Genomic DNA, 27,953 nt, shown 5'->3' with positions numbered 1-27,953 from the left:
TTACACTGAGCTGTACTGTACAGTTATTATCTTTTATTTTTAAATTTCTGTGTTTTATTTGCAAGTATTGCGCTGTACTGAATTTGCATGCATTTGAAATTCCAAGACATTACAGGCAGTGGTGTGCAGACTACTGTGTGTTGCCATAGACAGGAAGTAGTATTTGCCATTTAGTTGAATGTCCCATTCTTCTTTTTTGTTGAGCCCTAAAAAGTGTTTAAACTGCAAGTATTGTACTTTTTATACACGAGTTGTTTGATTGTAACATACATCTTAGTTGTAGCTTTGATTACCAAATTCAGAGGTGTTGAAATCGACATGTAAAATTGCTAATCAGTACCAAGTCTATGGAAAATTCAATGTAAGTTAGCACTGAACTGGCACATTTTCTTGCTGTTCTTTTGAGTGCTGTTTTCTTGCTTTTGTGGAATTGGAAATTTCAACATTACCTAAGAGTGTTTGACTGTTTGTTTCCCAGATAAATGCTTAAGTCGGTTTGCAACCGGATGTGACATCACTTGCAACAAAGGTATTGAAATATGGCACAGTTTACTTTTATGTACCAAATTTGGTACCCAGCCCATACAATAATGATGTAACATACTGTGCAAAGTGAACATTATCTGTTTGGTGCTTACAATTGTCACTTGATATACTTTATAATAGTCAGCATCATGTTGCCTTTGATAAAATACAAACCTGAGGTGAGTAAGGTTGGTTCCAATGAAAGATGGCTGCTCTCAATGGACTCCTCTCTTTTGTCGCATCTATCATCATCACTTTGAGCTGGGTCACTTTCCCTTAAGAAAAGTGTGACAAAGGAAGAACTGTCTGTATCATTTGTGACTAGTATTTGAATAAGCTTTACTTACAGAGGTTTGTTGATCAAGTCTTTGTGTATTACAAACTATAACAAAAAGTGGAAAGTAAGATCTTCCATCCCTACACTGCAAAGCAATGCAAGAAGACACAAAGCCAACTCATAAAAAGCTACATACACCAATAGTAGCATTATGTTAAGGTGGGGCGTATTTTGATCTGAAGTCATTGTGGTACTGGAAAAACAAGGACTCACACATTTAAAGGATTACGCCATACAGTAGTATTTATGAATGGAAACATTGACAATAAATACCCATTGAAGTAAATCTCAAACTAAATAAAGCATTTAAACTAACATAAACAAAACATTAATATATTAATTTTCACAATCTTCTTCTGTTCAAGGTCACGGATGAGCTGGAGCCTATACCAGTTGACTTTGGTGAGGCGGTGGGGTACACTTTGGACTGGTGGTCAGTCTATCACAGGACAAAAAAAAAATAACTATACCTTTTAAACTTTTGTATTGACTTTTTTGACCTTGCATGTATTCCATTAAATGGAAAGACACATTGAAATATGTTCAGATTGGGCAAGTGGTCCTGACTTCTCTAGGTCTATGCAGCAGGAATACAATTAATAACATAGTTAAAATCTGTGTTTGCTTGATCTTGCTGGGATTTTAAGACACAATATCATTGAAATATATTGTTTTGTCAATAGTGCACATTCAACACATGTTATTTTTAAATTCACTAAAGCACACATGTCAAACTCAAGGCCTGGGTGCCACATCTGGCCCGCCACATCATTTTATGTGGCCCACAAAATCCTGGAAATAATATGTGTCAATAAAGTATTATACTCAAATATCTGTTTGCATTATTATTTTAAAGCAAATTATCCATCAAATTGTACACTGTAAACATGAAAATAGATTTTACAATAACAAACTGGCAGCTGAGTTGCCCAAATGTTACCTTAACTGTGGTACTTGTTCCTTTTACATTAATGCTGTAAAAAACACCTTAAATGTTATGATTAAATTCTGGCCACTGAGCTGCCAAACGATGTACACATTTATTTTTATAGTGTACATACAAATATGCACAATACTGCAATGAAATACATAGGCATTTGTGTAATAAGATCATGAAGCCAATCCATACATTCATATTTATATATTATTCACTGTTACAAACGACCCTCTGAGGGTAGCCATACCTGCGATGTGGCCCTCAATGATTTGACACCCCTGCACCATAGGGAGTGTCAAGTCATCGACAAACTAAACAATGACCTCATGAGGTGTAATGAGGAAAACAATTCCAGTTCTTTTGCATGGAATAATTACATGTATGTACAAAACCCAAAACCAGTGAAGTTGGCGCGTTGTGTAAATCATAAATAAAAACAGAATACAATGATTTGCAAATCCTTTTCAACCTATATTCAATTGAATAGACTGCAAAGACACGATACTTAACGTTCGAACTGGTTAACTTTGTTATTTTTTGCAAATTTTAGCTCATTTGGAATTTGATGCCTGCTACATGTTTCAAAAAAGCTGGCACAAGTGGCAAAAAAGACTGAGATAGTTGAGGAATGCTCATTAAACACTTATTTGGAACATCCCACAGGTGAACAGGCTAATTGGGAACTGGTGGGTGCCATGATTGGGTATAAAAGCAGCTTCCATGAAATGCTCAGTCATTCACTAACAAAGATGGGGCGAGTGTCACCACTTTGTGAACAAATGCGTGAGCAAATTGTCCAACAGTTTAAGAACAACATTTCTCAACGAGCTATTGCAAGGAATTTAGGGATTTCACCATTTACGGTCCGTAATATCACCAAAAGGTTAAGACAATCTGGAGAAATCTCTGCACGTAAGCAACAAAGCCGAAAACCAACATTGAATGCCCATGACATTGGATCCCTCAGGCGGTACTGCATCAAAAACCGACATCTGTGTGTAAAGGATATCACCACATGGGCTCAGGAAAGCCATTCATTAACAACTCCCAGAACCACCGTCGGCTTCGCTGGGCCCAAGTTCATCTAAGATGCAAAGTGGAAAAGTGTTTTGGGGTCTGATTAGTTCACATTTCAAATTATTTTTGGAAACTGTGGACGTCGTGTCCTTCGGACCGAAGAGAAAAAAAAATATCTGGACTGTTATAGGCGCAAAGTTTAAAAGCCAGTATCTGTGATGGTATGGGGGTGTTGGGGGTTAAATCACCAAAAATGATTCCCGGGCGCAGCTACGCTGCTGCCCACTGCTCTCCTCACCTCCCAGGGGGTGATCAAGGGGATGGGTCAAATGCAGAGGACAAATTTCACCACACCTAGTGTGTGTGTGACAATCATTGGTACTTTAACTTTAACTTTAACTTATTAGTGCCCAAGGCATGGGTAACTTATACATATGTGAAGGCACCATTAATGCTGAAAGGTACATACAGGTTTTGAAGCAACATATGTCGCCATCCAAGCAACGTCTTTTTCATGGACGCTCCTGCTTATTTCAGCAAGACAGGGCCAAGCCACATTCTGCACGTGTTACAACAGCGTGGCTTCGTAATAAAAGAGTGCTGGTACTAGATTGGCCTGCCTGTAGTCCAGACCTGTCTCCCATTGAAAATGTATGGTGCTTTATGAAGCGTAAAATATGACAAAGGAGACCTTGGACTGTTGAACAACTTAAGCTGTACATCAAGCAAGAATGGGAAATAATTCCACCTGAAAAACTTAAAAATTTGGTCTCCTCAGTTCCCAAACGTTTACTGAGTGTTGTTAAAAGGAAAGGTCATGTAACACAGTGGTAAAAATGCCCCTGTGCCAACTTTTTTGCAATGTGTTGCTGCCATTAAATTCAAAGTTAATGATTATTTGCAAAAAAAAAATTCCGTTTCTCAGTTCGAAAATGTAATATATTGTCTTTGCAGTCTATTCAATTGAATACAAGTTGAAAAAGAGTTGCAAATCATTGTATCCTGTTTTTATTTACGATTTACAAAACGTGCCAACTTCGCTGGTTTTGGGTTTTGTATATATATATATATATGTATGTATGTATGTATGTATACATACATACGTATATGTATATGTATATGTATATGTATATGTATATATATGTATATGTATATATATATATATATATGCATATATGTATATATATATATATATATGCATATATGTATATATATATATATATATGCATATATGTATATATATATATATATATGCATATATGTATATATATATATATATGTATGTATATATATATATATATATATATGTATGCATATATATATATGCATATATATATATATATATATATATATATATATGCATATATATATATATATATATATATATATATGCATATATATATATATATATATATATATATGCATATATATATATATATATATATATATATGCATATATATATATGCATATATATATATATATATATATATATATATATATATATATGTATGTACACACACACACATATATTAATATTATTGTACAATTATCTTGTATTTAACAATGTGGAAACTGCCTATTTAAGCTTTTAAAATTAAATGTTTATAGAAAAAACAATCCCTTCCTTAAATCAGCGGGGTTTTGTGAGAAACTCTTAAGGGACCTTGTAGCTATGACCAAAACATGTTTAGTATACAGTATGTCTGGAATCAGAGGGAGAATTGTCGTCTCCAGCTGACCTTTGTTTCCTGTGAAAGTTGGCGGTCGATTGGAGCTGTCGCAGGGAATCTTGAAGGCTTTTGATTTTGGCCTTCTTCTCATTTAGCACCAAGACAAAACAGGAGTAAAGCTCATTTTCCATCGTCTCCTTATCCTGTACGTGCTTCTCAAGCCTAGTGACACACACATGTACACACAAACATCAGCATGCATTACATATTTGGAATATAGTTTTATGTCTGACTAGCACCACAGTCATTTGCTCAGAAGACTCATGACAGCGGCCAAACTCAAGCACTAGTCCCTAAATCTACCTAGATAAACAACTGCGCAGAAAGTTCCAGGTCTAAGAAATCACAAGTCCAGTTTTCAGTGTGGGTGTAACCTTCAATACTCATAGGGGCGACCGGTGATGATGTCATACCGGGTGGCTGCTGTGCATAAAAACAGCTGGCAGGGAACGCAAAAAAGCAACGAGTTTGTAAGCAAACAACTCTAACCGTTAACGAGTATTATTCATATTCCGTCAGGGTGTTGACATTTGAAGGCTACAAGCAAAAAACAAGAGACCCTCCTCAGACTTACTCCTGAAGTATGTGCTCATGCTCCTCTTTCAATTTATGGTTCTCCTCCAACAGCAGCGAGTTTTGTTTCTGCAGGTTGGTATTGCATTTGAGCGACTGCCCTATCATCTCCCGGGTCAACTGTAATGGGTGTGGAGCAGGCTGAAGCTTCAAGGAACCCAAGCGCACCTGAAAAGGGGAATAGAGAAAACACGACTTGAGTTAAGGCGATAGCGCTACAGTCATACTGGCTCTCGGCCCGCAAAACGCCACTTATGTACACAGCTTACGTACTACGTGTGCAACCTCCATCACCCTGTGCATGAACCAAGTATTCTCAACAAGGAGACTGTCAAATCTAAGACTCTCAGCTAAAGGCGTCTCCTTTTTAGGAACGTAGAGGAAATTACCAAAGAGAAAACATCTGTCACTAGACAAAAAAAAACAACTAAGATAAGCATTCAAAATGTGCATGTCAGTTTCAGCAAACATTAGCACTTGTGTGCCATCTCGAGATGCTCTGCAGGACGAAGGTGCAACACGCCATGACATCACATTTCCTCTGAAGTGTGAGACTGTATGCGATGATGAGGTGTTTTCGTCTGTCTGGGAGAAATACAGGAGGGATTCATTGCTTACCCGCTGAACTGGGAGAGTCAACATGGAGTTTCCTCTCCGTTTGCTTCTCGCCCAACACATTTTGACTCGAAAACAGACGACGGGTGTTGTGAAAAATAGTTAATTTAGCTCATATGAAGCCACCATCCCTGTAGGAACGTGAATTAAATTGTAGATCTTTCAAGCCGTTTCGGCCCTTTTTCTCATGCAAATTGCATCAGCATTGAAAACAGACTTCCAGGTTAAAGCAATTGAAAGCCATTTTTTTTTGCGTGTAGATGCAACGCTAGATAGTTCTGTTTTTGTCTTGTTTTTATAGTGTGCTTGTTAAATATAATTATTTCAATAAGCGCACGAGGCAGGCATGATAAAAAAGATACAATTCAGCAAATAGCTCTCAATAATATACCCTTTCAATCTTGAAGCAAGCAATAATGTGCTCTAAAAAGAGACACACTTTTAAACTGCCAAAAGATGGGGAGAGACAATGTTTCCACACAAACAATGTTAATGGTGTCAAATCCAGTGGCGGGCCGTGCGTTTCCCACCTAGGCCTTCAGTTATGTCAGACTTCAATAATTACCTTTCAAACTAACATAATTGTTGTCACCACATGACCATTGCTGGAGAAATACTATACAAGAACACATTTACGCACTACTGTGCATTGAACACCTCAACAGTGTACAAAACGGGTTATTTTCTGGCGCATTTAAAAAAACAATTAAAACGCATCAGCAATTAAAACAAATCTTATGTGGTACTGTCATATTTAAAATTGCAAAAAACATATTAAAAGTGAAAAAATAAAATATTTGAACTCACAATTTATAGCACCTATTCGACGTCGTATAAACCAGTGATACCCCTAGTCGTCGGCATATTCTAGTGGAAATGGGGGGCATTTCCCCATTTCATCGCCAGAACAGCTGAGCTAGCTTCCAGGGTTGGACGACATCGTCTCACAAGATGTAGTTTCTCTTTAAATATCCTTCTTGAAAATGGCCTTGCAAATATATATTAAAGTTAAAATTAAAGTACCAATGATTGTCACACACACACTAGGTGTGGCGAAATTATTCTCTGCTTTTGACCCATCACCTTTGATCACCCCCTGGGAAGTGAGGGGAGCAGTGGGCAGCAGCGGTGGCCGCCACAGGGAATCATTTTTGGTGATTTAACACCCAATTTAAAACCCTTAATCTGCCACCTAATCAACGTTTTGTTCTCCTTCTCTGTTATCCCGGTCTGGCTACGGCGTAACACTTCCCGCTTCCTGCCATATTGAAACTTGTGATTGGATACTCACTTTGGAATGACAAGTGAGTATCCAATCACAGTCTCGTTAACAAAAGGCTACCTAGATAGGCTACTGTCAACAACTTGTGATCTGATTGGCTATCGCAACTGTCTCTCAACTATATGTGTTCTCAAATTCATCCGCTAACGGTCCCGCTGAGTATCCAATCACAGGACGCGTAAATGTCACACGTTCAATGTGAGGCCATCTAGAAGGCCTTACTGATAACAACTTGTGATCTGATTGGCTATTGCAATTATCTATCACTGTATGTCCCCGTTCGCTTACAGTGCATAATAGCAACAACTTTTGCCTACACTTAGGGCCCGATTTAATAAGATCCTAATACCAGCGTGTGCAAACAAGAAATAGCGTGTACTGCTAGTGGGCAAGATGTGTGCAATCTACTAACACTGTGTGTGCAATTGAAGAGTGGTGCATATTGCCTTTTTTAAATGAGGATTGTGCGTGTACTATACGGGTCTTTCATCACGGAGACACACAACCATTTACGCACATTCATGTTATCATGCTCCTACCTGTGGCGTTATGCTTTGTTTTCAACATGCATGAGACATGTACCACTTTTTATGGGCATTTTAGAAGCAGTCCGACTCGTGCAGTGCATCTACAGTAAATTATTATTTTTTAAGCTGTGAAGGTGTTTGTGCTCATGGAAGAGAGGCTGCACTTATGTGCTTAAGACCCAAAAAATGCATACTACAGGAGACATGTCAATAATATATATTTGATGTGAAAAAAACGAACGTCATTAAAAACCACAGAGGGACGTTCTGACGATCAGCATATAATTTGCATATCAATGACGCAAAATAATTTGCACGCCTTATTATGCTCATTTAACAGACGCAATCCACTTTGCACACGTTTAGTAGATTAGCTTTGCGTATCAGGTCTGCATGTGTTTTAGTACACGCAAACCTTTAGTAAATCAGACCCTTAGTCTGTGAATACTTTTTCTGGGTACACTTGTTTGTCTTTTCTCATACCAGTTAGGCTAAAACGCTCTCTAGTTATGTGCAAAAGAAACATCATGTGACCAAAAGCACAAGAGTCCCAGTTGACATTCTTCTGATTTGTAGCTGTCTTCTAATCTAATGTGAATCGCAGAAGTAATTTGACTTCTTTGTCAGTCCAGACAAGAGACTCAGGTTTCTTGCATACGTTCGCCATTATCTTTGTCTTGTGTTTGGTGTGTAGTGAAACACAACAAACTTTGGGCCTGATGTATTAAAGGTTTGCCTGTACTAAAACATGTGCAAACTTGATAGCGCACACAAAGCTGATCTTCTAAGCTCGTCCGCAGATGGTTGTGTTTCTCAAAGGGGCTGTTTCTGTCATGTCTGTTGATCATGTTTTTGTTTTGACCATGTGTTTGTTTTTTGGACTCTTTTTAGTTCCTGGTTGCACTTGTTTGTTCGTTTCCATAACAACTCATTAGTTTTCACCTGTCCTGTCACGCACCTGCTTCACGTTTTGAGTCACGCACCTGTTTTCACTGATCATGTCACTATTTAAATCTGTCTGTTTCTGTTGTTCGTCCTGGCGACCTCGCACTTTTTCATCCCTCTACTTCATGTCATGTTCACAGTTCTTTGCCAAGTAAGTTTTTGTTTATTAATGCCACAGTTTTTGTTTTATTGTTCATAGTTTCTGCCTTTGTGCAAGTTTTGTTTTCATAGTCAAGTTTTTACCTCCGCTGTGAGCGCTTTTTGTTTATTCCTTTTTTATTGTTAAAACTAAACATGTATTTAAATTCACGTCTTGCACGCGCCAATTTTCCGTTGCCTTCTGGGAGAACAAACCACGCCATAGACCCAGTCATGACAGTTTCCACCTTTTTTTAAGTAAAAACATTTAAATCAAAAAGTCTAACAAAAACACCACCAGCTAGTTTATGTTGCCGTTAGTGGTTTAACAGAACACATTTAATAAATAATTGTCTATATTTGTCACAATTAGAAGTTTAACTTTGTTAAACACACGCAGGCGTTGATTGTATTTTATTTTTAATGTGTGTATACGTTATATATTTAGCAAGTTTGAAGGCAGCGCGAAAGGGAGCGTGTGTGCTGTAAAGTCAGACAATGGACAGAGAATCCTCTTTCCTATGTGTGTGTATGTAGTCATATTTGGACTGTCATTGTATTCAGCAATATAATTTTATAATGATATAGATGGTCGATGACTTAAAAGCTTGATTAAAAACAATTTACGTGACTTGTTTAGGTATCTGCTTGAGGTTTTTTATTTTATTGGCATTAGTTTTTCTCATTAGGTGATATTTTAATATAAAACTTCTTGCAACATACATTTGAAGTATTCTTGCATTAATTTTAATTTGTTCATTTCTCTCGACATTACAACTCGGATGCCTCCCAGAGCGCACTTTCGACATGGTAAAAATTGGTTCTGTTGACTAGATTGCACGACAGAATATCTGTCAGATTGTGTCTGTCTTGAACCCCAAGATGCACAGATGGCAGGCATACATAGCAGCCTGATTGGCAACTGAAACCAGGTGTGCCAGGCTGACAATCAGGGACAGATGAGGGAAACGAGCACTCAGGAAGACATGCAGGAAATGGAACTAAAATAAGAGCGCTGACAGAAAGTGATTCTAAAACACAGACACACAGGAAAACCCAAACATAACCAAACTGTCAGTAACAATTCTGACAGTAGCCCCCCTTCCTATAACGGATACCAGACGTTTCAGGTTTAACAAAAAGTTCAAAACCAAGGGTGGGTGGAGGGAGGAATGGCGGAGGGTGGCCAAACTGCGCCCCTGCCTCAAAAGGCCGACCAACAGTCCAGGCCATGTGTGCCCGCAGCTAGCGAGGGAGAGTCAGGTGGCACGAACGCTGATGCGGGCGACCATGGAACGGCCACTCTCTTGGCCGATGAGGAGGAGACGTGTGGGTGTTTGATGGCTGCTTGTGCGGCAGGTAAGCTGGAGGTCGCGGAGGCGACTCCAGGACAAGCACCGATGATGGGCCCGTAGGACGGCACGCCGGGGACAAAGATGGTGGCACCGTGAGACGGCCTGCCGGAGACAAAGATGGCGTGTCCAGAGCTGGAGCAGCAGGCGGCTGACCTTATTCCCCCCCCCCCCCCCCACCCCCCCCCCCCCACCCCACCCCCCACCCCAAGGGACAGATCCCAGCCGTCCCCAAAGAGGCCAACAGATGACAGGGATGGGTGGGAGATAGCTTGAAAAGAGGCAAAAAATTGCTTCGGTGTGGCCATCAGTGCCAAAATCTTGTCAAGCCTCTTTGAAATCTCCGCGGGATTCACCTAGGAAATGTGATTTGCGCTACGGCTGGGCGATATGGCCTTTTTTTAATATCTCGATATTTTTAGGCCATATCGCGATACACGATATATATCTCGATATTTTGCCTTAGCCTTGAATGAACACTTGATACATATAATCACAGCAGTATGATGATTCTATGTGTCTACATTAAAACATTCTTGTTCATACTGCATTAATATATGCTACTTTTAAACTTTCATGCAGCAAGGAAAATCACAACTAAGTCAATTGACCAACACTGTATTTATTAAACAGTTATTAAGCAGTGGCACAAACATCCATGTCATTTCCAAAACAGAGAGTGCAAAATTGTCAGTCATTTTAAAACAAGCTATTAGTGCACTTTTGTGCATGGTGTCTCTAAGATGACAAATCAAAACACTAAATTAAAGTGCACTTCTTGTACAGAACGCCACTACAATAGTTTAAAACAAATAAAGTGCACTTTTGTACATGTCACACAAGATATTTCTGTCATGTCTGTGTGATCATGTTTTGTTTTGGTTATGTTCGGTTTGGTTTTTGGACTCTTTGTGCACTCTTGTTTGTTTTTGTTTCCATGACAACCCATTAGTTTTCACCTGTCATGTCACACACATTCATTTGGACTCACGCACCTGTTGTTAATCACGTCACCACTATTTAAGCCTGTAGTTGCCAGGCAGTCAACCTGGCGACATTGCACATTCATGCTCTGTACCCCTGACACTCTTGCTTCATGCAATTTCATAGTTCATGCTGCCCTGTTCACATCACAGTAAGTGTTTTCTTGGTTTTATGTTCATAGTTCTGCCTTTGTGCTCGTTTATGTTTATACGCTAAGTTTGTACCTCCGCCTTGTGAGCGCCTTTTGTTTGTTCCTTTTTTTGAGTAAAATTAAACATGTATTTACCTTCACGCCATGTCCAGTCCAGTCGATTTGCACCAAGGGAAAAAAAACCACACCATAGTCCTAGTCTTGACAATTTCAATAAGTGTCAAATAAAAATGAGCTGCTTAATAGGAAATCAAATTGTATACGTCCTTCGCTATGTGGTAGGTTCCTGCGGACGTTATCTCTTTTGTTGTTGACTATTTTTTTCATACGGTGTTGATCTGGAAATGTTTGCCTCGGCATTTTGATGGTGTGGGCGTGTGGCACCGAACGGAGATGTTGACATGCGGAGTAAGCACTCTACATTCTCTAGCAGGTGACTTTTCAAATGATGCTACATATGAGCAGTAATGCTACTTTTTTTAGCAATGCTTTTCCCCCACACTTGACAAATTACGGTTGTCTGTTCGACATATTCCCGCTTGAAGCCAAACCACCGCCAGACGATGGACCCCCTGCTGTTTTTTGTTACCAGATTCGCACCTTCTTTCTCTCGTATTACCACTAGCATCACAGCTAACTTTAGCCATGCTGCTACCTCTCTGCTGCGCGAGGGTGTATACGTATGACGTGACAGTATGTGACGTGTGTAAGAAGGTGCGCTCGCTGTCTGTGAGAAGGACAGACAAGAAAGAGTGGGAAGAGCCTGCAGTGTAATGTCCGCAGCTAAAAGCAACTGCGTGAGAATGTATACTGGAATATCACGATATAGTCATTTTCTATATCGCACAGAGACAAACCCGCGATATATCGCGTATATCGATATATCGCCCAGCCCTAATTTGCGCTACATATTTTACCACATAACGAAACAACACAGGTTTGACCGTTGGAGTGTATGATTTTACGAATGTGGAAGCCAGTAGTAAACACAATATTATAGTTTGGACACACTGTGAAGTGCATTGTATGTGGTTGTCAGTAGATCAGGCACTTTATGTGCATAAGCTCTTTTTTCTTCTTGTTGGTGTGTGATGCTCTGTGTCTGTGTCCGTTCACAGCACCAAATGTAGGTAATGTAGGTATATATATAACATATGTTTTAACAACCAGTGATCTGTTCACGTCTGGACTATTTATTGATCTGACGTGTGTGGACGCTATTTTTTTTTCAACACCCCTAAAAAAAACATGAGTTAAAAGACCCTAAATAATTTTGAGTAGTTACATGATTAAGGATGCACGCCTCAGCCACCTCATACTAATTGCATACTTTTGTTTGCTTTCTTCCTTGGAGATGGTGCGCCGGATTTCCGTCTTCCTGCAACAGTTTTCTTTGCACGCTCAGACACACGCCAAGGCACTGGCTGCAATGCACTGGGAAACCAGAAGGTGATGAGGTGCTAAATCTTAACTGGGCTGTGTCAAGGTTTCAGACTGACTGTAATAAAGCTACCATCTTCAAAAGCTCTCATAAAATACTTGTCATTTTTGTCCAAGGCCGATGTTGCCCTGACAGAACACACAGCTGTTTCCCTTTCCACTGGTGAACACTGTGGACATTTGATTACCAATGCTCCTGCAAGTTTTAAAACTGTCTCAATGTATCTTCTTTGGGCCTCTTTTCTCCAAAATGTTTAGGGACTTTGAGTTCCTGGAAACTGTAGCTCCTGGACCTATAGGCTATTGTAGATCTTTGTGGTTTGCGTTTACAAGATGTTACATGGTTCATGCCAGGGGTAGTTAATACAAATCAGGCTGATGCCGTCTGGAGGATGGATACAGAATCTCTATGTTGATGCTTGTGAATAAACAGACAATATTAGGTCAGATTTAGTTGACTAATGTGTAACGAAATAGAAAGCAATAAGATACAAAACTGTTACGAGCACTCACGGTAACGGTAGTCATGACCCCAGGATGCGGAGACAGGAGACAGCGTCCAGTTAAAAAGAGATAGGGCACAGGAAGCATAGGGAAAGCTATGCAGGTACAAAGCAAACCAAGAAAATGACATATAAACTCCTCTGATTAGTGATCAGAGGCCGGTGAGTCTCCTGATTACTAATCAGAGGCAAGTGAGGAGAATAGCGCTCAGAAGCAGGGGTAAAGTCACTGCAGCACAAACCACAAAACAGAAAGTAGAACAAGAAGTAACAGCGCTAGACAGGAAGAAACACTAAACCATAGTGTACAACCATATAAAACCATCTCCGCTGGGGTCACTCTGAGCGTTTAAACACTTGAATGCGCCATTGTGAGTAGCGATTGGACCGCTGTGTTCAGAGGTCCACTGCTTTCGCATTGTTTTTGTCACCACTATACACCTATACTCATGACGTAGAATACATATCCTTGTTTATCCAGAATATCAAAATGTTCTAATTGGACAAGTACTCGTGCCACAAAAGCTCCGGCAAAATTTGGCAGGTTAACACTCGACAACACTCCCCTGCAAAAAATCTTCTGTGAGTAAAAACTTTATTTGGAATTCCTTTTAAAGTATAATCTGAGAGTCTGCCGAATATCTTTCAAGTTGATAGAGTCGCACACTGATTTTTTAGATTTGCCGCCTTCCTCTTCCTGGTCGCTGTGATCGGGCCAATCCTGTTTACTCAAATGTTCGGTCACTTCCGATGCCAATTTCATTAATTTGATCAATTCAAAATACACCCTAACTTTGAAACCTATTTTTCTTTGTTTAACAAGCTTTCCAATGATACCAACCTTTTTAAAAATGGTGTGATTATCAGGAAAGTTACGACATTTGACTTTGTATTAAAGAGGTTGACCATTTTCACCGGGTTAAAAAATTCATAACTTTCTTAATATTTATCACCGGAAAATGATACTTATACCACTGAAATCGTCTTAACAAGACCTGGTTTCATTTAAATGAACTAATTTAGAAAATTTTACACACATACCTATAGACAAAGGAAAAACAACCCAAAACTGCCATGAAGCCGTGACACAATACAAAATGATTTGTTTTAAAACCATCAAATTTTACATAGAAAGTCAGGCTTTTGTTTACAGTGTCCAAAACTATTGTCCTTTCAGTAACTAGTGAATTCATGAGAATCAGGCGAGTCCTATTGGTCCATTTCAGCTGTAAATAGCAATATACAGTATAAAGAATAAATGTTGGTGTTTATCTCACGGCGACAACATTAACACACAAGATTTAGCACTAGCCTGTTAGCGTTAGCATCCGGTTTACTTGGGTTGAGGCTAATAACACAAGTGGCGTACCGCTGATTACTGTTACAGCGTAACAGTTTGGAATTTACCTTTGTTTGACTCATTTACTGCTTCCTCTATTTCACATTCATCCACAAACATCGAGGTCACAGAGTCCCAGTGAGCAGTCGGGGTGGCCGCTTCAAAGTTTCGCTGAGTAATGAATATTCCTCTGTAGATGCGTTTGAAAGAGTCTGTCCACTTCTCGTAGCTTTGCGTATCGAAGTGAAACTTGTAAACATTGATAAACAGCTTTAAACTACCATCTAGATTAGTTCATCCAATCAAAGTTCTGGAGCACACAGAGGCCACACAAAAGTTCCTGCGAGTCGAAAGTTCCTTTCATCTGAAATACTGTAATGATGGCTGTTAAGTTTGATTAGAAAGTTTTAGAAATGACCCAACTACCAATCAGCGTTCGACAGCGAAGTTTATTTTCCAAAAGTTCCTGAAGAACATTTTTTAAAGTACCACCTAGCTACTAGGTCCCTACCCAGGAGGACAGAGTTAAACAACTTGCACTGAGCCTAGTCTATAAAATCCGCTACACCTCCCTGATACCGAAGTACATGTCAAACTACTTCCTTAACGTAAATGACCGCCATAACCACAACACCAGGGGGTGCTCCACTAACCACGTTAAACCCAGATTCCGAACTAACAAAGGTCTTAACTCATTCTCTTTCTATGCCACATCAATGTGGAATGCGCTCCCAACAGGTATAAAAGAAAGGGCATCTCTATCCTCCTTCAAAACCGCTATAAAAGTTCACCTCCAGGCAGCTACAACCCTAAACTAACACCCTCCCCGGATTGCTAATAATCAAATGTAAACAATCAAATGCAGATTATTTTTCTTATGCCTTCTGATCTCTCTCTCTCTCTCTCTCTCTCTCTCTCTCTCTCTCTCTCTCTCTCTCTCTCTCTCTCTCTCTCTCTATGTCCACTACTTGATGTCCATATCCCCACCCCCCCCCACCCCCCCCTCCACACTCCTGATTGTAAATAATGTAAATAATTCAATGTGATTATCTTGTGTGATGACTGTATTATGATGATAGTATATATGATAGTATATATCTGTATCATGAATCAATTTAAGTGGACCCCGACTTAAACAAGTTGAAAAACTTATTCGGGTGTTACCATTTAGTGGTCAATTGTACGGAATATGTACTTCACTGTGCAACCTACTAATAAAAGTCTCAATCAATCAATCAAAGGTAGTTTTTGGTGGGAACACAGGGAGGTATTTCATTTACCAGGGTAAATGAGAAAGTTCCTGTAAACGTTCCTGTGGAGGAAAAGAGCCTATTACCTTCAAGAGTCTCCTCCGTAAGAGTTTTTTCAAAGCTACCACCTCCTTCGTTTTGTGTCTGTCGTCGTAAAGCTTCTGAAGCGCTGATGTCAGTGAAAACAGGAGGAAAAACGAGTTCAGCGCCATGATGTGTTGAAAGAAGAGCATGCAAAAGCGCCAAGTGAAGACCAGAACAGGCAGCACTTTTTAAACAATGTGTTAAATTTGTGAGGAGACAGGTCAAAAGATTTTGATTTGGTCTACATTCACAGTAAATGTACTTAAAACGGTACAAACAGTTCCTATTTTGTGAATTCAACTGTTGAGACGAGCCAGACTGAACACAATAAAGGGGTTACTGAGTTGATTAAAACCAAAATAAAAGCATTGTTAGTGAAAATAAGACACTGGGAGACCACCCGAGATCTAAGAGGAAGGATGCTCTGAGGAACTCATAAAAGTCAGAGCAACATAAGTACGTCACATTGATCCAATGCAGGCTTGGTGAAGGGATAGGAAATGGGACACTGAGCTTTGATTCAGTTTGTACGAGATGTGCCATTAGTCACAACGAAACAATGAGTCTCTTTTTTTGCTGCAGGCCTAGTAAGAATTAAAAGGCATACAGTAAATTCTACGCTACTGTACGGCAACTATGTATCTAAAATAATTACATGATTTATGACTTCTACTTGTAAACGCTGGAGCCTCTTTGTACTCAACTTCCATGAATCCATTCCTCAACATGCTGCTGACTGTCATCCCATGCTGTACATCAAAGGTAAAATAATTTGGTAATAAATCAGAAGAGGCGATACTAGATAATGTAAAGACGTGTGACACAGCTAACCTGAAATGTAATAAAGCTATCAAAAATCCACTATTTCTGTGACATAAACTTGGATATCAGACATACCTTCATTTATTAGGGGTTTAGTAATATAATATAACCATTTAGTTGATTTCTGCTTGAACAGGCTGAATTGTTGTTTTCTTTTCTTGTAAATTAAAGTTCATTATTGCCATACGTGTAGTAATAATAATTACAGCTTGTAGCTCAGTTCCCGAGCTCTACTTAACAATCCTGGCACACTGCTTTTTTCCTATACATGTCTTTTGTCCATTCACCAGGAGAGCGAAACATCCCCAAACATGATAATTTTCCTGATTAAAAGGGGGATTTCAGGTGTCGGCTTCTCTCAGGCACTATCGCTAGCCAAAATTGGCATTTGTTTACAGAATAAACACACGGCTATATCACCAGGCCACTACACTTTCTGTTCCTCAATCAATGCATTTAAGTGTGAAGACTTCATAAAAAAAAACATCAAATTATGAAAACTCGTAGCGTATAGTCTTTTTTTTTTACAGAATCATATTGAATTAGTATTTAATGATTGAAAACCACAGGAAAAGACAAAAATCTTGGTGTTGAGTATATAGTCATAAAGATTTACCTAAATTAGGACAACCACTTCCAAAGTCAGCCTACTATCATCTTACAAAATGTGTCAGCCTCTGTAAGACCTGTAAAATACCTGCATGAAAAGCACCTTGACTTGCCCTGTTGCTGAAATGTATTGTATAAATGTGTGTTGCACAATAGGTTGGATACCTATTCAGTGTACATGCATGAGAGAGTTAATACTTTACGTATGCATACTGTTTTGATTAGAGTTGTAATGAATAATCGATTAAATTGATTAAATCGATTAAATGGATTACAAAAAACAACTTTTGACTTAGGGCTGGGCGATATGGCCTTTTTTTGATATCGCGATATTTTAAGGCCATACCGAAATACACGATATATATCCAGATATTTTGCCTTAGCCTTGAATGAACACTTGATGCATATAATCACAGCAGTATGATGATTCTATGTGTCTACATTAAAATATTCTTCTTCATACTACATTAATATATGCTACCTTAAAACTTTCATGCAGAGAAGGAAATCAAAACTAAAAAAATCACTATTTTTTTCATACAGTGTTGATCTGGAAATGTTTGCCTTGGCATTTTGATGGTGTGGGCGTGTGGCACCGAACGGAGATGTTGACATGCGGAGTAAGCACTCTTCATTCTCTAGCAGGTGACTTTTCAAATGATGCTACATATTAGCAGTAATGCTACTTTTTATAGCAACGCTTTTGCCCCACATTTGACAAATTACGGTTGTCTGTTCGACATATTCCCACTTGAAGCCAAACCACCGTCAGACGTTGGACCCCCTGCTGTTTTTTGGGGGAATTAATTATTCCTTCATTTGTTACCAGATTTGCACCTTCTCTCTCTCGTATTACCACTCGCACGGCTGCGCTAGCATCACAGCTAACGTTACCCATGCTGCTACCTCTTTGCTGCGCGAGGGCGTATACGTATGTGACGTCTGTCGTGACAGTATGTGACGTGTGTAAGAAGGTGAGCTTGTCTGTATGTGAGAAAGAGACACAGGAAAGAGCGAGGAGAGCCTGTAGTGTAATGCCAGCAGCTAAAAGCAACTGCGTGAGAATGTATACTCGAATATCACGATATAGTCATTTTCTATATCGCACAGAGACAAACCCGCGATATATTGCGTATATCGATATACCGCCCAGCCCTACTTTGACTTATATTTTGTTGCTTCCATTAATCGTTTGATGAATGTGACAAATAAGATTGATAGAATATGGACACAAACATAGTTTCCACAGGCCCGCTGCAATGGAGCGCACATGAGAGCGGCGGTGTGTAGGTGCAGTGATCTGTGTGGCGAACAGCAGGGAGGCTTTTTTTTTTTTTTTTATTATTATTGCACACATGTTAAAAGTGCACTAAATTGTTGCAGATGTGCATTTATTACAAAAAAATAATTTATGTTACGGCAAGCAGAAAAAGTGTTGTTTATTTAAACTATTTTCCCTAAAATATGCATTGAGGCTATAAAGTGTGTTTTATCCGATTACTCGATTAATCAAACAAACTACCGTAAATTCTGGACTATAAGCCGCTACTTTTTTCCTACACGTTGAACAAGACGGAGCGGCTGTTTTATAGATGTTTCTTTCCTGGCAGCAATAATAAAATAGTTTTGAAAAAAACCCACCTCCGTGCTCACTTCCATAAGCAGCAGTTCATCCTCCGTATATTCAGCTTCAAAAAGATAACATTGTGAATCCTCATTTGTCCAAAAATAGTCGTCTTTGTTGTCTGTTACCAAGTCTGCCATGATACACTCGCATTTGTTTCCGGAAGTCGGAAAACACATTTGCTTCTGGAAGTCAGACGTGCGCTGTTATGGAAACAGAAATGAATGCGCTGAGGAAATGAGCTTCGGTAATGCATAAAATGACCAAAATACAGTAAATAATGAACATATTCAATTTTTTAATGAACATGTCTGTTACCACATTATATATATACCTGCAGCGTGTATATTTTTTTACATTTACATTTTGCAAGCGTTTTTATCATCTTTAGGATCCTACAAAAAAATGTTTTAAATAGTGTACTTGTCTCTCATAATGATTGTGAACGATAGGCAAAATTCCCCAAAAACTGCAGTTCCCCTTTAACTTATGCGATTAGGGGAAAAATATTTCCGTAATACAATCATATTTTAATAGATGATGTCGTGTTAAAACTAGGGCTGTCAAAGTTATTGGGTTAACTCATGTGTTTGATCACAAAAAAAGTATCACATTAATCATGTACACACTTAGATTATTAATGCGATTAATTTTGAGCGTACAAGCTCTTTTACCTAAACCGCTACACGGTCAGTGATCAGATCAACGCATACATCAGTACAAAAATGAGTGAGGAGACCCCGACTGGTGTGCTCACTGGCAAATTTAACTCCAAAATACAGCCTGAAAGAACTAAAACTGTTACCAAGTTGTGTGCAAATAAATGACATGCATTTCAGCAAAAACGTTCCTGGATGACATTAGCTGCGTTTCCATTGCAGTTTTTTTGCAAAATAAAAGGAATATTTCTAATATTTCGACAAAGTACATTTGCAACTTCTAGGTGTTTCCATTAAAGGGTGTTTTGCGTCATGAGCTGTAATTCTCGTAAAATGTCATCCCGCGAGACTCCACTTTGAGGAAGATCGAGGCTTTGCCATTCCATGGTTTTGGAGCTGTGATTACAATTGCAGCCTCTGCTGTTGCCGTGATCGTCAATAGAAGGCAAAGGCACAAGGGATTGCTAAAAGGCAAAGGTCCTTACGTATGGCAGCGGCCACGAATAAGGGATTTTGGAGAGAGAATTGTGAAGCAGGAATTCACAGACTAATTGTGGACTCAAGGGAGCCCTCGCTCCCCTGCCAACCAATCGGAAGAGAGTCCAAGACCAAGGCCCAAATTGTCCTGCATCAACAACCCGCTGGTTCAGTGTTTAGGTGCCCTGTAAATGCGAAAACAGTGTTTCTATCATGCTTTTGCGACACTTCAATATTGAAGCATCTCAAAAACCAACTCATGAGAGCCTAAAAATGTTTCAGCGATATTCGAGAGGGTTTTTGTAATATGGGTGTTTCCATTACCAGTTTCTTATTGCGATATTTACGTTTTGAGCATTGCTAAGAGTAATGGAAACGCAACTATTCAGACAATGAAATTGCATTTCTGTACAAATATTGGGGTTATTTTTAAGCAAATGTTAATTAAGCAAGCAAATAATCCACTGTGATTAATGATGATTAATCCAAATCCTAAAATATAATTGATCTGATTTAAAAAAATATATCATTTGACAGACCTAGTTAAAACATATATGTACAACGTTCACAACAAATAGATAAGGATTACTGTTTTTTCATTCAGGGATTTTGGGTTGACTTAGAGTCATAAACAAAGTGATGAAACTACAAATAAACCCAAATATATGCCCGAGGTAAATGGGTTTTGTTTTTTATTGATTTTAGTTCTTTGTGGGGAGAGAAATTGAGTTTTGAATCCTCTATTTATTTTCTTGAGTGTTCGCTTCTCCCCTGGGACTCAGAGATAAAGTTAAAGGTCAGCCTGCCTCTGCCAAGGTGTGGGAGGTCCCACTGATGTTTCATTTCATGTCTTTGTGTCCGCTACTCCTCAGATCAAACAACCTAAGACTCTTTGTAATCAACTTCACATTTTTAATCATTACTCCGGACATCAGTGACCCCAACAATATCAGGATAGGAGCACATTTTGTTTGCCGTTAAACGCTGATAATGTACAGTTCAGGACCATTTCTTTCAACACACACACCAGACATGTCATTAGGTACACTTGCACAGAATGTTTACTGCTGTGTTTGTGTGTAGAACTGCACTTTGTTACACTGATAGGCGTCTCTAATATCTAGACCCTTGCAGCGCTACAAAATATACAAAACATCTCCCAGTATAATGCAGTATCCTTCTACGCCACTGCAAACTACGACGGCATCCTTTTTCATCAAGCCGCCGAAATTTTCTTATTCAAAAATAGTTATATTTTGTGAAAAAGATATACTTATTTTTAATGTAGTACCCCATCTTTTGTTATGCGAGCATAAATTTGAGTTACGAGCTTATGTACCAATCGTGGGCGTCATGATTGTCAGAATGAACCCTGTACGATCCACCCCTAAACATCCGGTTTTACTCGCTAGCATTAGCTTATAGCAAGAGATGGTCATAACTTGGTTTTCCCTACCACGGGAAAAAACAAAAGGAGTGTGAATATAACATAGTCAAAAACTGCCTCGACTCGGCGAGGCAGTTCGAGCGTAGCAATGCTTGTCAGCAGACTCGGCACCAAAGTGAAGCAGGAGACACTTTTTTGTGCCAGCCAAGGGTAGACTATGTTAAATGATAAATGATAAATGGGTTATACTTGTATAGCGCTTTTCTACCTTCAAGGTACTCAAAGCGCTTTGACAGTATTTCCACATTTACCCATTCACACACACATTCACACACTGATGGCGGGAGCTGCCATGCAAGGCGCTAACCAGCAGCCATCAGGAGCAAGGGTGAAGTGTCTTGCCCAAGGACACAACGGACGTGACTAGGAAGGTAGAAGGTGGGCATTGAACCCCAGTAACCAGCAACACTCCGATTGCTGGCACAGCCACTCTACCAACTTCGCCACGCCGTCCCATGTTAAAATGATATCTAAACGGCGGACATTTATTAATAAAAATATGGAGAAACTGCTGATAGTGTGTTTGACTGCAAAGCAGCTCAAAGGACATACAGTAGAAATACCGCTTTCCTAAGGATTCAAGGACACGTGAGATGGCAAAAAAACGTATATCCAACGACCAACATGAAACCAACTTCGCTGTCGTTCTTCAAGGAAAATCATGTACTTTCTATTACATTACTTACTAAACTACTATAGTTGTTGGTAGCACATTTTATTGCATTGTTGTAACACAATATTTGTGTTTTTATATTTTTAAAGGCATGTTACATGTTAACATTTTGCTGATTTGGGGTGGCAGAGCACTGATTAAATTGATTTCAACGGGCAACGTTTATTGGAGATACAAATGTTTTGGTTACAAGCTCCGTCATGGAACCAATAAAGCTTGGAAATTAAGGCACTATTGTATGTTCTTTTAAACCACTGTTCCGTCATGTTTTTTGGACATACTGCTCGAAATACATTGCCAGATACAATTCAGATGCAGATGGGTTGATTGTGTTACATTTTATTATCAGTTTAATAATGATGATGGATTAATCTGCATTTAACAACGTTTTAGATTTGATTAGTTTATTTCAAAGGGGACAGTGCAATTTCATAAAACACATGACAACACATGGTTAAAAAAGCCAGAATTAGCCAGAAGGCTAGTTTTCATCTGTAGTCCCCTGGCCATGATGTAAAAAAGGCAGTAAAATTACAATTTAAAAGAAAGAGAAAAGAAAGAGAGAAAAATAATAAAAGCACACAATACATATCCAATATGATAAAAAATAAAATACATCATCACAACATAACATGTATCTTAGCATCAAAACAGGCTCATCTTTTAGTGCTGGCAGCTGTAGGCGTTGATAAGCCACATTTTCAATTTTTTTGTGAAGGCCTTGTAAGTTGTGACCAGTTTAACCACCTCAGGTACTGAGTTCCACACATTTGCACTCCTTACTGACCAGGCCGACTTACTGAAAGTGCTCCTGCGCAGAGGAATATAACAGTCACCTCTGACAGAGCCTCGAGTGACACGCTCACGGCTGTTTCTTTGGATGATGAACTCTGCCAGAGGATCTGGAGCCAATTCATGCAGTACTTTATAGGTCGTTTTTAAGTCTGCAAATGTGTTAAGGCTGTTCCAGTTTAAAATACTGTATTTTTTTAAATAAATAAATGATAAATGGGTTATACTTGTATAGCGCTTTTCTACCTTCAAGGTACTCAAAGCGCTTTGACAGTATTTCCCCATTCACCCATTCACACACACATTCACACACTGATGGCGGGAGCTGCCATGCAAGGCGCTAACCAGCAGCCATCAGGAGCAAGGGTGAAGTGTCTTGCCCAAGGACACAACGGACGTGACTAGGATGGTAGAAGGTGGGGATTGAACCCCAGTAACCAGCAACCCTCCGATTGCTGGCACGGCCACTCTACCGACACAATATTTTGACAGCCCTAATTAACACAATTAAACATGAACATTTTGATACAACTGTTGAATCTCATTAGACTGTTAAGTTGTACCTAATGTTGTGTCCAGCAAGTATCGGATAGGATAGGATTAGATACTTTTATTTATCTCACAATGGGGAAATTACGTTGTTGCAGTGCAGGTTTTTACATACAGTAACAGAGGTAAAGCGTAATGAAAAACAAAAAACTGGTAATGCATACTACATATTGTTCACTAATATGTATAGATAGAAGATCAAATACAACAAAAAGACACTAAAATGGGTATTAAACACCACGAAAAAAAACATCACAGTAATCACATAAGTATGTTGTAAAGTCTTATGGCTGTGGGTAGAAAGGACCTGCGATAGTGCTCCCTTCTTGCACTGTGGATGTAACAGTGCAATGCTAAAGAAGCTACTCAGGGCCTCTACAGTGCCGATGGGGTGAAATGGATTGGACAGTATGGAAACATAGACATACAGTCACTTTTAAATGTGATATTAACAAGATGTCTGAAAGTTAAAGTGGATTCATCAGTTCAGACATTACAATGTGATCTGCTGTGTGTGTGCATGTGTGGGGGGTCCAATGTTTGTTTGTGTGTGTGTGTCTTCAGACAGCTAAGGCAGACCATGAGGTCAAACACATGGAGATAGGGCAGAAGTAGGTGTAAAAGACGAGCCCTAATGAACACAGTACCAGGAAAAGTGATACCATAACACCATTGAGGGAAAATAAGACACAAAGCTTTGCTTATAAGACCATCAAATACAACACCGGCAACCTAACACTCCCAACACAAAGGTCACAGTATGCAAACATCCTTTGCTCGACACCCAGTAAACAATATCTAGCACATTTTAGCAAAAAAAACTCTAATAATAAACACAGTGCTCTGAACCATAACAACTAAACATTTGTAGCTCTAAAAAGTTTTTATACAGGTTACTTACAGGTGTACCTAATGTCGGGGTCAGTGAGTATACATCTGATACAATCCTGCATCCACTACAGTGTGCAAGGAATGCAGGGATGTGAGTGGGAGACAACAGTGGCACGATGACGGAATAAAAGTATCTGAAAGTATGCAGGCACGCTCAGCACAGGAAGTGTGGGCATTATGCAGAGATGAGAGCCATCAGCCGCCATGCAGAGGCGTGAGGCCAGATAAAGACCAGGAATTCAGGGGCGACAGCCGCCAAGCCATCCCGATAACACAGAAGTTCCCACAGTACTAGGACAGTCTCAAAACTGAGAGTGAACATGGTAGGAGACTTAAAACAAGGCACAGGGAATCCACTTAAGGAGTGAATGTCATGTTATGTAGGTCCACAAAAGACTGAGTGGTTAATTGTTATAAAGATTAGCAACATTAAAGTACCATAGAGTGGAAAAACAACTCGCCTCTATATTGAACCTCGTATTATATATTGTAGATCTGATTTATGACACCAAAAGAGTTCCAAAGTTTGCTAACAAATAGATATGATCAAAATAGTATCAATCTCACAGAGATTTTGAGGGATAGTGAGGAAGCAAGTCACGTGATCGTGTGCCGTCGCGCTAGGAACCAACGATCCCTTCCCAATCAACAACAATGCTAATCAAGCAGACTTTGTGAGAGCCAACAACAATTACTTTGGGAAAAAATTACGATCCAGGACCTTACATTTTTGAGCCCGAACACAAAGAGGATGAGCAATAGGTTATACGTGTCACACCTGGGTGAAGTTTTGTCTGGGTTTCGTCTGGTTTCATGTTGTCTTGTCATTTCCTGTTTTATTTTGAAAAGTTAACTCTCCCTCTCGTTTCAGGTCACATGCCCTTCCTCCTGTTTCACTGCTCTGATGTCTCTGCTGATTGCCTGATTGTGTCCACCTGTGTCACCCACCCTCATGTGTATAAATGGCTCGTCTTCCTTCTGTCCTGTGCCAGAGTGTTTTCGTATCTTTCATGCGAACCTCCAGCGTTCCATGTCCACAGCCATTCTTTGTACACTTTTTGTCAGGTAAGATTAGTTGTTTAGCATTGCCTCCCTTGGATAGCCTTTTGTTGTTTTTTGCATATTGTTCTCTTTGCAACCTTTTTCCCTCCGCAGCTGGAGCGTTTTGGGTTCATTGAGATTTTGTTAGTTTAGAGGTTAGGTATGCTCGGCTTTTGATGCCTGTTAAGTTTCTTCCTTTTTTGACCCTTTCCCCTGTTTGGAATAAATATTTGTTGTCAAACTCCTGCATCTGTGTCCAGAGTCTTGTTCTGGTCGTGACAATAAGCTACCCGGATATAGCTTCATTGTGACACTAGCATCCGCAGCATTGCTAGGTGCTAAACATAGAAACTAACCATAACATATCATAATAAAACAAACACTTACTGTGATATTTCCGCTCTCGCTGGGATGTCGACTGACGGGACGCTGACATAATTCTGTTAAGATGAAGTTTCGATCACAATCTTCACACAGAGTTAAAAAAAAAAGTTTCTGCAACAAGTGTATTTTTGTGTCTTTTTCGCAACCTTGGGGTTGTGAAATTCGACCAGCCTATTGGTCCATGGCCACATTTGTCTACTCACAGGTGCAAGATGAATGAATTATAATCTACATTTTACTTTTAGCAAGTTTAAGACGAAGCAAAAGCAGCTGCCGGCTTATAAAGTGTCAACAATAGCAGCGTAAGCTATCATTAGCTCAATGCTATCAATGTACCACTAAAATAGTCGGTCTGCGTTGGCTTATAATAATATCACTCATGTTTGGTGAATTTTCAGGTCACAACATGTAAACGGAGTATTGTTGGTGCTTTCTGGATGTTTTAGAGATAGTATATTGAACGCAACAGAGGACCCTCAATCTGTTGACTCAATTTTTAGCTATTTAGTTATGATTTTGAATGCATAAAAAAAGCCAAGCATATGTGTTCTTGTCTTACATAAGAATTGTGAATGATTAACAGCTCATCTCTTTCAAATGTGTGCGTCTTTCCAGTATGACTTACCTAATAATATGGTCAGAGTGCAGAAGTGTTACTCCAATGACCTAGAATCTACGGAAATTACCAAAGGTGTTCAGAGCGGAATATTCAAGATGGCTGGAGGAATTTGTGGCATTTTGTGACATTTTAAATGTTTTTTTCACATACTTTACAGATTGTAACTACGATTGGATATGGTTTATTGGATACAATGAAACACAAATAAGCATAAAAAGTCAACTTGCTTTTCCACTCTACTGGTACTTTAATAATTTGATGAAAATAAAATAAGAGGGAATAAAAATAAGTCAAATTGGAGTCAAGATAAGTACTTCAATGAATTAATCAATGGTTTGTTATTTAAAAAAAATTGTATTGATATGGTTGAGTCTAATTTTCTAAACCCCTGCTTTGATGCCAATGTAATTATAAGGAGAATAATGCTGGCCAGAGGAGTTGTCATAGCAGACCTCTTGCTGAATGTAGATCAATTTCCCATAGCTGATGTCAGGCTTGGGCGAATGAAGGGACTCAGATGCAGAGATGGGAGGTTCTAAATAAGGCTTTTATTTTGAAAATAACTCTTAACCTCCAGAGCAGAAACATTTACAATCACTATGAGGTACTACTATGATATCAAAATAAACGTTTCCAACAAGGGAAAGAACCAAAAATCACTCCAACGGAGGAATTGACAAAAATAAGACAAATATTACTAGCAACGAATCTGCTATAAAAAACTTTAACAAAAAGCGCTCCAAACGGAGGAAGAAATAAAGGACTATGAAAACTTACTACACTCACAATTATTCTGACAATTATATAAACAAAAAATCACTCAAACTTTGAGGAAGGAAATGTTAAGGAAAAATCATAACTCACCACTGCGGTAGAAAAGAGTTAAATAACGAAGGTCGCTCTGAGGGAGGAAAAAGTTAAACTCAAAATTACAGCTAGACAAATTCTGGATTAACAAACGTGGTCGTGGGACGAGGCAAGACAAGAACATGAGCTTGGACGCAAGACAGGCACGAAGGATCAAGACAATCTGGCACAGAACAAGGGGAGGGATGGGCTTATATGGAACATGAGGGTAATGGGAAACAGGTGGAAACAATCAAGGGTCAGGGATGACGTCAGACTGGTGACACAAGAGGAAGGGCCCGTGATCTGAAACAAGAGGAGATGCTTTTTCAAAATAATACATGCAAATCACAAGACAGAAAAAACCAAGACAAGACTCTCCTCACCGCGGTGTGACAGCTGACAGGTCGTCGTTATTCTTTAAATCATAAACGAACTGAAACTGACTGAAAGTGCACTCAAATTTGACTTGCTAGTTTGAAGACACAATTTCATTAGGACTAGGACTGGAGACATTTAAAACGCAGATTCACCTAAGATCAAATGGTGCCAAACTGCCTTCAGGCAATGTTATAATTTTCCATGCCAACAAAGCAAGGTGAAGGTGCTCAAAAGCACGATAAAGCTCCACTTTTTAAAATGTGCTAGCTCGATGCTACTTTACATTGGATTTGCCTTAGACATGCTAAAGATTAGCATTACCGGTTTTACATAGCGATATCAACACCTCCAAATGTGCTAATCAAAACTACAACTAAGATGCATCTTATAATCAAACAGCTAGTGTGTA

The 27,953-nt window shown here is 39.2% G+C and overlaps 1 protein-coding gene across 2 annotated transcripts in view; it reads right to left on the bottom strand.

The window, feature by feature from the left end:
• LOC133652322 (DNA repair protein XRCC4-like) overlaps nt 1-27,953 on the bottom strand; it is a 91,106-nt gene that overhangs the window by 12,341 nt on the left and 50,812 nt on the right. For both annotated transcript variants that reach the window (XM_062050931.1, XM_062050932.1), the window contains exons 4-6: nt 5,122-5,288; nt 4,557-4,709; nt 700-800 (exon numbers count right to left, since the gene is read on the bottom strand). In XM_062050931.1, the coding sequence (XP_061906915.1) occupies nt 700-800; nt 4,557-4,709; nt 5,122-5,288 (421 nt within the window). The remainder of the gene's footprint in view (nt 1-699; nt 801-4,556; nt 4,710-5,121; nt 5,289-27,953) is intronic.

This window comes from Entelurus aequoreus, linkage group LG06 (assembly GCF_033978785.1).
Source record: "Entelurus aequoreus isolate RoL-2023_Sb linkage group LG06, RoL_Eaeq_v1.1, whole genome shotgun sequence".
In the NCBI taxonomy this organism is placed as follows: domain Eukaryota; kingdom Metazoa; phylum Chordata; class Actinopteri; order Syngnathiformes; family Syngnathidae; genus Entelurus; species Entelurus aequoreus.
Note: the sequence above shows the minus strand (reverse complement) of the source record. Positions and strands in the feature narration are given on the sequence as shown.